Source organism: Podarcis cretensis (genome assembly GCF_951804945.1).
Source record: "Podarcis cretensis genome assembly, chromosome: Z".
In the NCBI taxonomy this organism is placed as follows: Eukaryota; Metazoa; Chordata; class Lepidosauria; order Squamata; family Lacertidae; genus Podarcis; species Podarcis cretensis.
Window position 1 is genome coordinate 14904601 of NC_137184.1, and position 15009 is coordinate 14919609.

General features: G+C 42.3%; 1 protein-coding gene across 3 annotated transcripts in view; it reads left to right on the forward strand.

The window, feature by feature from the left end:
• LOC307207410 (putative helicase senataxin) overlaps positions 1-15009 on the forward strand; it is a 56938-nt gene that overhangs the window by 3701 nt on the left and 38228 nt on the right. For all 3 annotated transcript variants that reach the window (XM_079961191.1, XM_079961192.1, XM_079961190.1), the window contains exons 2-6: positions 2458-2635; positions 10369-10567; positions 11238-11347; positions 13466-13685; positions 14675-14794. In XM_079961191.1, coding sequence (XP_079817317.1) covers positions 2459-2635; positions 10369-10567; positions 11238-11347; positions 13466-13685; positions 14675-14794 — 826 coding nt within the window. In that variant the 5' untranslated portion in view covers position 2458. The remainder of the gene's footprint in view (positions 1-2457; positions 2636-10368; positions 10568-11237; positions 11348-13465; positions 13686-14674; positions 14795-15009) is intronic.

The following is a 15009-nucleotide window of genomic DNA, read 5'->3' on the forward strand; positions in this document are numbered from 1 at the left end:
ACTTAGTCTTAAAAAATACCTACCCATAAGGAAGAGTTAGGAAGTCAAAAGAAGATGCAGATACAGAGATAAGAATTCTGTTGTTTAAATAATGTTAATGCATGAAAGGTGTAGTTGTAGTGTCCCTGCACCTAGGCTGTGGAATTCCCTGGTAATATTCAGGATGCACCATCAGCACTTTGTTTCAAATGCCTGCACTGAACATAGCCAAATTCATAATTTTATCACTCAGTTCCTTTGTTACAGCATATCACTGTACAGGTGCTTGCTTTTATGCTGTTTTACAGATGTGACTGTCACCTTGTTGATTTGTGCAGTATGCCTGTAAAATAAATGCATTGGGAGGTTTGTTGTTGTTGTTGTTTAGTCGTTTAGTCGTGTCCGACTCTTCGTGACCCCATGGACCAGAGAACGCCAGGCACTCCTGTCCTCCACTGCCCCCCGCAGCTTGGTCAGACTCATGCTGGTAACCTCGAAAACACTATCCAACCATCTCATCCTCTGTCGCCCCCTTCTCCTTGTGCCCTCCATCTTTCCCAACATCAGGGTCTTCTCCAGGGAGTCTTCTCTTCTCATGAGGTGGCCAAAGTATTGGAGCCTCAGCTTCACAATCTGTCCTTCCAGTGAGCACTCAGGGCTGATTTCCTTCAGAATGGAGAGGTTTGATCTTCTTGCAGTCCATGGGACTCTCAAGAGTCTCCTCCAGCACCATAATTCAAAAGCATCAATTCTTCGGCGATCAGCCTTCTTTATGGTCCAGCTCTCACTTCCATACATTACTACTGGGAAAACCATAGCTTTAACTATACGGACCTTTGTTGGCATTGGGAGGTAGCAGGTTACAAAGAACAAGAAAGAAGTGAGTCAGGGACAGTAGTATTAGGAAGTAATCTGTGAGTAAGCAAAGAAAAAAATGAATTTGGCAGAGTGAAAGCAAATGGGAAGAAACCAAAGTAACAAATTTGGCTCATCTGCTTTAATGTGTATTTGGGGTAGACATTTATATTTTATTGTGGGGAAATTTTAATTGCCTTAAAGCAAGATTATCCAAAGGGACGCGGGTGGCGCTGTGAGTAAAACCTCAGTGCTTAGGACTTGCTGATCGTAAGGTCGGCGGTTCGAATCCCCGCGGTGGGGTGAGCTCCTGTCGTTCGGTCCCAGCTCCTGCCCACCTAGCAGTTCGAAAGCACCCCTAAGTGCAAGCAGATAAATAGGTACCACTTTATAGCGGAAAGGTAAACAGCGTTTCCGTGTGCTGCGCTGGTGCTGGCTTGCCAGAGCAGCTTTGTCACGCTGGCCACGTGACCCAGAAGTGTCTTCGGACGGCGCCGGCTCCCGGCCTCTTAAGCGAGATGAGCACGCAACCCTAGAGTCGGACACGACTGGCCCGTACGGGCAGGGGTACCTTTACCTTTAAGATTATCCAAGAAGCAGTGAACAGTTTGTGTATTAAGGTTCCATAACTAAAGCTGAAGTTTGGGCACCCCTTCACTTGTGATCTTGTGCAGTTGATTTATCGCTCCAAATTTATAAGCTGCTTCTCCTCCCCAAAAGGAAGCTTTGGAGCTAAAACATTAACCAAACTACTGGGCATAATAGCAGTTAATATTCATTGTAAAACCTCCTTAAATTGCATTGCAAAGGCCTTGGCAAATATTAATAAAAGTGTTAATATTCTTCCTGAGCGCAAACTAGGGTGTGAGACTGCCTGGCTTGTCCTGGAAGCACAATAGGTTGCCAGCACAGAGTTGTGCATTTCTTTTCAAGTGTTGGCAGATTCCTTGCTCATTTTGGCCCTGGATGGGGTTTTTTTTGGGGGGGGGTGCGCGCATAATGGTCATAACTGAATGAATACCATCAAATCAATTTACATCTTAATGTTTGGCAAAATAAACAGCTGATGTACCAGTCTTAAACATCTTTAGTTCAGGGCCACCGTGATGGTCACTAGAGTGCTTATCTCTTCCCCAGTTCTGAAAACCAACCACAACTCGCAGGGAGCCATCTCTTTTTGGCAAATGTTTATGCTTTAACACAACCTATGTTGTGCTGCCTTGTCAGGCAGGAAGCTGGGAGATGGATGTATGTGGGGAGTGTGTGTTGGTAAAAGTTACATTGACACATTAAGTCATTTGGTCACAAAATATTGATAGTTATTGTATGTACAGATGTGAACCTGTATAGGGGAGCTTCCCCCTGAGGTAACTCAGGAGGGGCTGTAGCTCAGTGATGGAGCTGCACCCACTTTGCATGCAGACAGTACAAGGTTCAGTCCCCAGCATCTCCAAGTAGGAATTGCCCCCTGTTGGGCTGATTTGGCAAGCTCATTTATGTTCTTATGCCAGGCTTGGTATAAGGCAACTTTCTGTGTTACTGAACTTGGCTCAGGTCATTTCTGTGTTCATGTTTTTAAATAATTAAAACAATAATTTCTCTTATTTTTGTGTTTATCTGCAGAATGGAGACGTGCTGTTGGTGCACCCCTACTGATTCGGTTATCACCACCTTAAAGAACTATGCCTCTTCTTTAATGTCTCCAGAAAGATTTGCTGCAGCCAACGAAGACCTTTGTTACTGTTTGGAGTGTGTGGATGAGTATCATAAAGTGAAGGATGAGTTGTCATACTTACATGAGGTGATTTGCTTTCATTTATAGGCCACCATGTCCTGGCGCTGTTGGGGTTAACAGATGACAGAGACAGTCAAAGCAGATTTAGGTAGGCAGAAGACCAGTAGTTATTGGTTTAGAGATGGGGAGCACAATTCACCTGGTGGGAGAGATGGGCGGTGATGTTGTCAGGTGACTCATTTTCCCCTGCCCTATGTGATGAGCAGCACTTTAAAGCCCCAACAACAAAATGTTGGGGGTGTCAAACAAATCTCTATCTTCCTAATGCTGAACACTGCTTTCAGCTCTAAGTTAGTCACTCATGCCCATTAATTTAACGGGGACCAGCTCAGATCGAATACAATCCACTGTAGGGGTTTTGAAGTTGAATTCACAAGGTGGCTGCAGCAACTATGAAAGTAAATTATCTGCAGTTGATTTACTTTGAAACTGAGTCTTTCTTTGTGTAAAATAAAAAAGTGGTCTGCAAATCCTTTTCTTTGCCTTGTTGCTCTGTTTCTATGTCCTTAAAAATAAAGTCCTTTGTTCCTCTAGTTCTGAAAACAAATTTCAGATTAACCGTTGCTGTTTAGACTTTCAAGTGGTGTTCACTGCTTGTTTTGTCTCTTTCCTTTGGTGTAACTCAAAATCTGAATTGCACAGAGAATGATCTAACAAAGTCTATACAAGTGTTTTTACCAGCTGCAGACTTTGGAGGGTACACCCCCCACCCAGATTTTTTCTTACCTCTGTCGTGTCCTTCTGTTTTATACTTTTGTATCCTGTTGTAATTAAACTCTAGTTCCCATTTATGGTATATATGGAAGACAGCCCTGGGTCTTTTGACCCTTTAATTAGTTCTCTTTTCTCTCCTATAAAAACTATGCAAGATGCTTTCTTTTAAAGTTTAAATAACAAATAATTTTTACTTTAGTGTACTTGCCGTTGCAGATTAAAATATACAATGCAGGTGGATGTTTCTTAAATTGCTAATACGGCTTACATAGGTTACACTGCCACAGACTAACTAATCAAGGCAGACAGTAGCACAACATAACATACCTGATGCTGTAACAGTTAAGACTGTTCTACTAACTGTCATAGAGTTCTACAGCTCTTGCAATTAACCCTTTACATATGCATTTTGGATCCTAACATCCCACATATTGAACCCTTAGGAAGAGTTTTTGCTCATTACATTCTGACATGTCACTCTCTTTTTTGCTCTTTTTTGAATAACTTTTTACTAGGCTTTGGAATAATACATGATGCATATAAATAAACAAAGTCATGACATGTCATTTGTTTATCACAAAAATGGCATAAGGTGCAGTAATATCTACAACATATGATTCATCATTAGTGGTCAGTGTATAGTTTCTTGGTTCGTGAATTGGTTAAAACAAAAGCAAAGGGGAAACGGTACAGAGTTAAAAAATATTTAACATTGTATTGCCAAACATCCAGTCAGGAGCCCTTGCGGTTGTGCTTAGGTCACCGTATTTTTCGCTCCATAAGACGCTCCTGACCATAAGACGCACCTAGTTTTTAGAGGGGAAAAGCAAGGAAAAAAATATTCTGCGCAGAGCATGTAAGCGGCTCTCGCTTTTCTTGCTTTAAACCCTTCTGTCCCTCCTCCCGCTTCGCTGAGAAGCCAGCAGAGCAAGCTGCGCAGGTATCGCTGAAGCCAGCAGAGCAAGAGTGATAGCTGCGCAGCGCCTCTTGTTCTGCTGGCTTCCCAGCAAAGCGGGATGAGGGACGAAAGGGAGCCCTTACAAGGGAGCGTTGAGCAGAGCCTGGCTTTTCCAGGAGGTGTGGGAAGGGACAGAGGGCAGCCCGTCAGTCCCTTCTCCCTCCTCGGGGAAAAGCCCCCAAAAGCTGCACACATGCTCTGTGCGGCTCTTTAAAGGGAGCACTGAGCAGAGCCTCCTACCTGCATGCGCTCCATAAGGCGCACACACATTTCCCCTTACTTTTTAGGAGGGAAAAAGTGTGTCTTATGGAGCGGAAAAAAACGGTAAGTATCATGCTTCTTTTACATTATCAATGAAACAATAAAAAGTTTTGGTGTACAGTGGTACCTCAGGATGCGAACGGGATCCGTTCTGGAGCCCCGTTCGCATCCTGAACAGAGCGTAACACGTGATAGCGCGTCTGCGCAGGTCACGTTTTGCTGCTTTTGAGGATGTGTGTGATGTCATTTTGAGCATCTGCGCTTGCATGAGCGGTGAAACCCGGAAGTAACGCGCTCCGTAACGCGGAGCGCAACCCGAAAGCACTCAACCTGAAGCACATTCAATCCGAGGTATGACTGTATTGACGAATTTGGGAGGGGGAGTTCAAAGTGAAGATGATTACATTTAAATTTAAATTGTAAGTGTACTTATTTAGTCTGTATTTCTAAATAAAATAAAATAATAAAAGGGATGGCATGTTTTACATGGCTAGCAATAAAATATAGTATCAAGTTTGGGATGCCCCTGCCTCCTTCTACTGGGAGTTTGGCATTTATTCTGGTTTGGTGTTTTTTTCCCCACTTTTGTTGAGTGAGATCCAAGTGGGTTAGTGATTGGAATAGAAATGGCAGTTTTGGTAGAATCACCATTTTTACCATTGCTAATTTGTCTAGGATAAAATGGGGTTTGTTCTATTGTGTGTTTTTTTGTCAAATTCTGAATTGTCCACAGATATCCACAGGAGGATATTTTGTCAATAGAGTGTTAAGGTTTCTTGTTATAATTATTCCTAAATAGCTAAGCTTTGTGTGAGAGAGTCTAATGCCTGTGAGTTTTGTGAAAGCTTTTTGATTGGGTGGTACACTGAAGCATAAATCTTCAGATTTTGAGAATTTAACATGCAGACCTGATTGTGTTGCAAAGCTGTGAAGCTTTCAAAATATTGCTGCTCCTGTGTTCAAGGTCAGGTATCATTATCATTAAATCATCAGCAAATAGTCCAGTCATGTAGTTTTGTTTTCCAATTAGGACTTCCTTGACACCTGGTGTTGTTCTGAAGTATATAGCTAATGGTTCTAAAGCTAGGATGAACAAAAAAGGGAGAGATTGGACAGCCTTGCATTGTTCTTTGAATCCCCACTAAGGATGAATTTATATTATTTATTTCTACTGTAGTGGAAGCTTCAGAGTGTATTTGTTTCAAAATTTGTATGAATTTGGGGCCAAATTGCATTTTAGAAAGGACTGCCTGCAAGTAGTCACATTTCAGACATTCAAAGGCCTTGAGGATGTCTAATGCCATGACTACCAGTGGGAAGGTTGTCTGTCTACTATGTAGACAGCTTTTTGATAGGTCCGGTGATGTTTCAATGGAGGACAAAACCAGCTTGGTCTCGGGCTTAGTCTGGGGCTGTTAGTTTGTGTAACAATGTCTTAATCCTGTTGACTAGCACTCATGTAAAAATTTCATAATCAGAAAGATTGGCTAGAAAGATTCTACTATTTGGTGGTTTTTAAATGGTTTTGGGATAGCTATAATTTTGGTGTGGTACCATATTTTGGTGATAGATGCTCCTTTCATTAGGTCATTAAATAAGAGGACCATATATGATGATAATGTTTCTTTGAATTGTTTATAAAGCTCAGAAGTGAAGCCACCAGGTCCTGGGGCTTTATGTGGTTTCAGTTTTTTAAGATCATTGTCAATTTCTTCTAGGGAGATGGGGCTATCTAAAAAAGGTTTTCTCATGAGTTAGTGAGGGTATAGGTAAGTCTTCTAATAATTGTGGATATCTTTTGAGGGGGGATTATGTGGTATATAATTTAGAATAAGAGGAGGGGGTAGATGCCTTTAAAAGAGATTGTTTTAGTGCCTTTTTAAATACTGTGTACTCCTGACATAATTTATTTCTTTTTAAGTCTGTTCGCTGAAAGTCTAGTCTTCCCTCCATATTCATAAAAGTATTGTTTCATGTATAAGAGGTTGACCAGTGTACTACTATTTCCAGTGAGCTTATTTCTCATCTCTTTTGTTAAATTACTCTGAGGAGGTGTTTTGACTATGATTCCAGAGGGTGGCAGCATGATTCTGTCTTTTGAGGCATTAGCTACCCCTCCCAGTTTGGTGTCACCTGAAAATTGAATAAGCATGCCCTCAATTCAAGCCATTTATAAATATATTGAGCAACTGTCCCAGGACAGAACCCTTCGGCACCCTACTTGTCACTTTTTTCCAGGAAGAGAAGGAACCTTGAGTAAGCACTCTTTGGGTTTGGTCACTTAATCAGCTACAAATCCACCTAACAGTTACCCCATCTACCCCACATTTTACGAGCTTCTCCACAATAATATTATGTGACACTTTGTCAAAATCCTTACAGAAAGCAAGATACACTACATCGAGAGCATTCTATTGATCCTCCAAGCTTGTACCTCTATTAAAATAAGAGAGAGATTCGTCTGGCATGACTTGTTCTTAAGAAACTAACACTGGTCTTGGTAATCACAGCATTCTTTTTTAACTGTTCACAGACTGGCTGTTTAATTATCTGTTCAAAGGCCTTTCTTGGAATCACTGTCAAGCTGTCTGGTTGGTAGTTACTGACTGGTCAGTATTTTTTTCCCTTTTTGAAGATGGTGACAATATTTGCCCTCCTCCACCGTGGGTGCAGCTCATTGGGCCCTGGGAGTCTGAATTCATTTAAAGTAGCTAGGTGTTCTTTTACCACCTCTTTTCCTATCTGGGGCTTCAGCTCTCTTCTTGCATTCCCCCCCCCCTTTATAAAATGCATAATTTTATATACTTCTGCCATCTTTTCTCTAAACTAAAAAGTCCCAAATTTTGCATCCTTTCTTCATAAGGGAATTGCTCCATCACCTTGATCACTTTAGTTGTCATTGTCTGAGCATTTTCCAACGCCGCAGTATGAGAATTTGAGCTAAGACAACCAGAACTGTGCACAGTATCCCAAATGTGGTTGCACTGTAGATTTGTTTTTATGTACTAGGATTTTTCTTTCTCATGTAATGGACGATTTCCACAGAGGTTGCCATATTAATTTATTGCAGCCTAAACAACAAATTCAAGGGACGCGGGTGGCGCTGTGGGTAAAACCTCAGTGCCTAGGACTTGCTGATCGTAAGGTCGGCGGTTTGAATCCCCGCGGCGGGGTGAACTCCCGTCATTCGGTCCCAGCTCCTGCCCACCTAGCAGTTCGAAAGCACCCCTAAGTGCAAGTAGATAAATAGGTACCACTTTATAGCGGGAAGGTAAACGGCGTTTCCGTGTGCTGCGCTGGTGCTGGCTCGCCAGCTGCAGCTTCGTCATGCTGGCCATGTGACCCGGAAGTGTCTTCGGACGGCGCCGGCTTCTGGCCTCTTAAGAGAGATGAGCGCGCAACCCTAGAGTTGGACACGACTGGCCCATACGGGCAGGGGTACCTTTACCTTTTTTAAACAACAAATTTCTTGGTCTTTAGGTGCCATAAGGCATTGAGGGTTATTGATGCAGTTTTTGTATTTCTTGTATCTGCCAGCGTTTAGCATTTCTGTTGTATTGCTTCCTTTTCTGCGTGACTTAAAACTTACACATCCTTTCATCATTACTTAGCCTTCTCAGTGGCCCCAACTTATACAATGACCTGTTATCTTTTGCCCTGACCTTCCAGAAACAGGGCCATATAATCTTTTCTGAAAACTGGCACAGCACAGTGGAGAAATATAAACAGTCATTGATAATTCAAGTGTGGCTGAAAACTAAAAATGGCCAAGGATATGTTTTGGCTGGCTCCTGAATGCAATCAATGTACAACACTATTTGCTAATCCTGAGCTCCATCCTGCTTTGACCCCTCCATTTGCAACATTTCTGTGCTCCCATAACTTTTAAATCTATTTTCTTAATTAAAAAATCTCCCCTGCAGCTACCAGTTGGATCACTGGTCTCTGTAGCTCAGTATTGTGTACACCAACCAGCAGCTGCTCTCCAGGGTTTGAGACAGGGAGTTTCTCCCAGCCCTGTCTGGAGATGCCACCGGGGACTGAACCTGGAACCTTCCGCATGCAAAGCAGCTGCTCTAGCCCTGGGCTGCAGGCCCTCAGTCTGGACCTCTTTGGGGTAGAAGCCACATGTATTTGGGGGTGAGGGAAGCAAAGGTTTATAAGGAAACATGGAGACACATGGTAGGAATGGGCAAAAGCTGAGTTTAGAAACTTGGTTTACATACAGCGCTGTCCCTCCTGATTTCTCTCAGCCTCAGTTTTCAGATGTGGGAAAATACAGGATAGGGGGGCTAGGCTTTTGGCCCAGCTATGGAACCAGCTAGGGACGCGGGTGGCGCTGTGGGTAAAACCTCAGTGCCTAGGACTTGCCGATCGCATGGTCGGCGGTTCGAATCCCCGCGGCGGGGTGAGCTCCTGTCTTTCAGTCCCAGCTCCTGCCCACCTAGCAGTTCGAAAGCACACCTAAGTAGATAAATAGGTACCGCTTTATAGCGGGAAGGTAAACGGCGTTTCCGTGTGCTGCGCTGGTGCCGGCTCGCCAGAGCAGCTTCGTCACGCTGGCCACGTGACCCGGAAGTGTCTCTGGACAGCGCTGGCCCCCGGCCTATAGAGTGAGATGGGCGCACAACCCTAGAGTTGGACACGACTGGCCCGTACGGGCAGGGGTACCTTTACCTTTACCTATGGAACCAGCTATGGAATAATAGCCCAGTGTCAAGAAGATACATGGCTGAGGTGATTCCTGTTAAGCATCACCAGTCTCCTCAAAATACATAGGAAATCTTGAGACAGTCTTTAGACAGTCAGGAATTTGAGGTTATAGAGAACAAATGTGTTTTTGGGTTGCTGGGGAATAAAAAATAGGTTGTGCTCCTGCATTGAAACTCACTTAACTTTTGACCTTTTGAATTTATATGAGCTAACATCCATGTCAGAAAGAAGTTGCCAGAGACACCAACAAACTAAATTCCAGCTTAATTTCAAATTAAACGTCCAAATCACAACAATTTATAGCAATTTTATCTTCTTCTTTTTTGCAGCCTGTGCAGATACATTCCTTGCCTGTATGTTGCTATTAGCATTAACAGCTGGGCTAACTGGCTTCAAAACTGCTCAAAATAAAAACCAATTAAAACAGACCACAGAGCTCAAGGACAAGTAGCTTTGCCCATTGCCATCTTCTCCATTTTATTTCCTTTGTTCTCTGGTGAAGCTCAAACAAAAATATTTTAACTTTTAGTTACTGTTTTTCACCCGATTAATTTTTCCTGGGTTTCCTACACTGGACTGATTTATGCTAATTTACACCTGAGATTGTACAAATCTATTTCTTGAACTCCTGTTATGAATAGGTAACTGTAATTTTTTTCTTTTTCTCCATTACTTGGAAAGACAAGGGGCAGAATTGTCTCAAGAATATGTAATTTTACATAATGTAGTTTTGATTTCATTTATGCTATATCATTGTGAGTTATATTTCCATATCCTGGAATGCAGTCATTGTTTGTGATACATTAAAAAAAATAAAATCCTTTCCGGTTGCTACTACTTGCCCATTTAAGCCTTTTAAATAGAGATCTTTCCCAGTCTGTTTCTCCTTTGGAATTGTTTTTAGATCTTTTAAGTGTTTCATTGCATCCATGTCTGGTGATCTGGGACCCTTTTGGGATGAAGAGTGGGAATGTTTTAAAATAAATAATAATATGTAGATTCTATTTTCAGCTAGCATCTTTTTAGGGCAGCAGAGTTAGTTACTGCAATCTCTGTTCTAGAATTCTGTAGTTAATTTATTTTCTAATTACAGGTCCTGTGGAATCTTGAAACCACTCGTCTTATTGCCCATTTTGAGAAAATATTGCCGAAGGAAGAGGATGACAGCAATTCGCTGGACTGTGATGAGGGGGGAAAGGTGCAATGCCTGGATTCTGACATCGAGAAAAAACTTAGAGTGCCATTGTTGGAAATACTGAAATACCCCTACCTGTTGCTTCATAAACACCTCAGTGAGTATCTTGAGGCACCTGAACTTGATCTGGTTCTCCCTTGCATAGTAGCTACAGTTTTTGAAAGCAGCTACTGAAACAGGTTGTGACAAATCACTTAGTGGTTGCATTCTCAGGATACGCCAGGAGGTGGTATGTTGATTGGGCTTTTTTGTACTATTTCTCTCCTCAGAAAATCTTGTACACAAAATTCTTATTACTATATTATGTATATTCTGTTGCCATCACAAGTGATCAGAAATTGTGGCCTGGGTGGTGTTGCTCACTTGACTTCCTCAAGACATGCATCCCTGCTGTTTACTAAGAACAGGAGGGTAGAATTCTTTTTGTTGCAGGAACCTGTTTATTAACTTTGCTGGAAGGACAAGCTGTGGGTTTGTTTTGGCCCAGCCATATAGTAACAAGGTGCCTAGGGAAGGTTTACCAAATCTCTCCTTTGTATGTGTGTGTGTGGGGGGGCGTGTTTCATGAAAATGCCAGACAGGTATCTCCCTTAAGAAGCTTTATAGGATAAAACCCTCTGCATAGTGTTGATCTGAACACTATGCAGAGGGTTCCACAGAGTCCATTCCTGTTCTATGAATCTTTGAAAATGCAAGGATCATTTCCCTTCAAATTATGGTTATTCCAGCAGCCCTAACACTTTGTGTTCTCTTTTTTTGAATTGTAGGCATGCTGTTTGTGGATGCTATTTGCAAAATGGAGGCAATCAACTACCCCTGCCAGGTGCTTGGGAAACACCCAGGGGTCTATTTGCTCATGGTACACCCCAATGAAACGGTGAGCTGCTTTAATTTTCTTCTACATTTTCAGTTTTGCTTCCCAGGCTTAAGTGTAGGATTAAGCTGCCTTAACCATTGGTCAAATGAAAGAAAGTCCTTATGAATAGAACTGTAGAGTTGGAAGGGACTCCAAGCGTCACCTAATCCAACCCCCAGCAATGCAGCAATTTCAGCGAAAGCATCCATGACAGGTGGACATCCAATCTGTTTAAAAACCTCAAAGGAAGGAGAGTCCACCAACTCCCAAGGGAGTCTCTTCCACTGTCAAACAGCTCTCACTGCTAGAAAGTTCTTCCTTATGTTTAGTCAGAATCTCATTTCTTGTAAATTGAAGTCATTGGTACAAGTTCTCCAAGCAGGAGAAAACAAGCTTGCTCCGGCTCCCACATGACAGCCCCTAGGATATTTGAAGATGACTATCATCTCTCCTGTCTCCTCTTGTCCAAGCTAAACATACCCAGCTTCAACCACTCCTTATAAGGCTTGGTTTCCAGACCCTTGATCATCTTGGTTGCCCACTGTATACATTTCAGCTTGTCAATATCCTTTTTAAATTGTGGTGCCCAGAACTGGACACAATATTCCAGTTGTAGTCTAACTAAGAGAGAATAGAGTTGTGCCTGTACTTCCCTTGAATTGAACACTACACTTCTGTTGATGTAGTCTAGAACAGTATTCCCTCTTTGTTCTGCTGAATCACAGTACTGACTCATGTTAAACTCGTGGTCTACTAAGACCCCTAGATATGTACCACTGGCAAGCCAGGTGTCCTTCCATCATATATTTGTGCAGCTGGTTCTTCCTACCTAAAGTGCAGAACCTTACACTTGTCCCTACTGAAATTCATTTTGGAAGTTTGGACCCAGTTCTCCAATCTGTTAAGGTCCTCTTGAATTTTGATTCTTTTTTAAGTGGCATTAACTACCCCTCCCAGTTTGGTGTCATCTGCAAATTGGATGAGCAGACCCTCAATTCTTTCTTCCAATTCATTTATAAAGACATTGAACAACAAGCCCAGGACAGAACTCTGTGACACCCTATTTGTCACTTCTTTCCAGGATGATGAGGAACCATTATTGAGCACTCTTTGAGTTCAGTTATTCGGCCTGCTGCAAATCCACCTAACTGTTACCTTGTCCAGCCCACATTTTATCAGCTTCTTCACAAGTATATAATGGGAGACTTTGTCAGAAGCCTGACACAAATGTGTATTTTTCAAATTACATTAACAAGTTTGAGAAAACAACAGTTCCAACAATGCATTCCTTCATAGTTCCAGGAAATAACAAACAAGCTGTTTTGTGTTTTATATATTAATAGAAACACCTTGAACTTGGCCTGGTAACAAACCAACAGGTTGGTCTGTGAGCATGTGTGTTATATGCTGACAAGGTCTCACACCTGTCAGCAGCCATGATGCACCATTCTGCACTAACAGCAGCACAAGGAAAGCCTGACACACATTGCATTAACGCAATACTGAGGCAGCCAAACCTTTATAGGAAGCTTGTTCTTTTCATCAGGCTGAGGGCCTGGCAACAGAAATCTTTGCCTGGTTAAGACCCTTGGGGGGCTACCCTGTGTGAGAAGAAATAAACAAACTTAACTTTTGTAAGTATCTCTGAATTCTCTTTTGGCTAAAGGGTGAGGTATATAAAAAGACTTGTATCTAACTTCTACTTAGAAGAGATTCATTGATGTTAACAGTCTACGTTAGTCATGCCCATCAATTTCAATGGGCCCTACTCTGCATAGGACTGACACTGGATTCAACCTAAAGTAACATCCTAGTTGTTCTACACTGTTATTAACACAGTTCTATTTTTAGTGATTCCACCCAGGTTTTTTATTTGTTTTTGATAGGTGGTTGTTAAAATATCCCTGTCCCTCATTTTCTGGGATGATTGGTAAGTGAGGAGGCTGTGGAGAAGTCCACGGCCTTCAAGTAAGTTTTCCCTGAAACATATCTACACCGTCTGGTTTGGAATGTGAACCTTTAGGTTGGACTTGGTAACAGTTGTCTTTCACACCAACTTGGGTTCTGCTCCACTTTCCATAATAATGACTGCTCTGATTCCTTACCATAGTAATTAAGAATGTCCCTTCAAACCCACAGATCCGTCGATGGGCCATTATGACAGCCAAGAGTCTGGGAAAGGTGGACAGGGATGATTACTATGACATACAGGAAGTGCTAAATTGCTTGCTCAGAGTTATAGAACTGAACCTCTTTGAAAACGCTTATGTTTATAACCCCACAACAGTTGAGAAGGGTAATCTCATCTTGTTGCCTGACCACCTGTACGATATTACCAGTTACAAAAACTACTGGCTAGGTGAGTAGAAGCAGCTGAGATGGTCTGAAGGGTAAAGGGATTTGGCATGCCCCATTCCACTGGGCATGGTAGCATTGTGGTACAGCAGGAATAGCTAAACTTTTTTCCCTCCTTTTGGTAAGAGCCACATTGGCTCATAACAAATGCTCGGAGGACCTCATGCCAGCAGTGCTCCCAAAACGGGTACGGGGTGAAAGTGGATGCGACCACCATACACACAGCCTCTGCCTCCGTCCCTCCCTAACACACACACACACACACACACACACACACGAAGCTACCTTATGCTGACTGACCATTGGTCTATCCAGCTAATAGTTCACATTGACTGGGGCAGCATCTCTCTCCAGGGGGTGTATTCCAGCCTTCATCCATGAAATCAGGTGCCACAATAAACCTATTAGCCTTCTCTCCCCACACCCAGCTCATCTCTGGCCTTCCAGATGTTTCTGGAGTATGTTTCTCATCCTCTTATTTTTGGACATGCCAGCTGGGGCTGATGCAAGTTGTATACCAATAACACGTGAAGGGCCACAGGTTTGCCCACCCCCCTTTAAGGTGTCACCAGGCTCCTTTTCCTCCTGTTCCATTTAGAATTAAAACTTTGCTTCCTTATCATTGACTTTGTGGCGCTTAACAGTTGTATATATCATTATGTTTTAATTAAACCATCCCATCCATGTATGTGTAACCTAGCTAAATTCTAAAATAAAGGTTCCTGTCCCAAGGGATGTGTAATGTAAAGCAGGGGTAGCTAACATGGTGCTCCTCATACGTTGCTGGACTCCACCACCTTAAGCCCCAGTCAATATGGCCTATTGCCAGGGATGGTGTGCTCCCAAACTCTGGAGGACACAGTCTAAAGTTTGAGAGGACTGCAAGCAGGCGCAATTACATTAAGTAGGTTTTAGTTTGGTTATGGATTAAGATTGGGAGTTAAGGCAATGCCCAGTGACAGTTTCTGAACTTTCTAATTTTCATTGTTGTAGGTATATGTATGGTGCTGCTGGTGCTGGATGAGCAAGCCATGGATTCATTGTTGCTTGGCCCAAACAAACAGAACGACTTTATGCAATGCATAATAAACACCCTTAAGAAAGACTCGGATGGTAATTAATAATCTTTTAGGGCAGTGATAAAAGTAAATTAAAAATAGTCTGAATAGCCATAAAACTTGTATGTCAAATTATTTAATGTTCAAATGCTATAGTGCATGATGGCTGATCACTAGTTTCTATGCTTATAAAAAACAGACCTCAAATGTCATTGAAGTTTTGTTTTTCTTATGTGTTTTGCAGTTATTAGGTGAGATCTAACTAAGTCA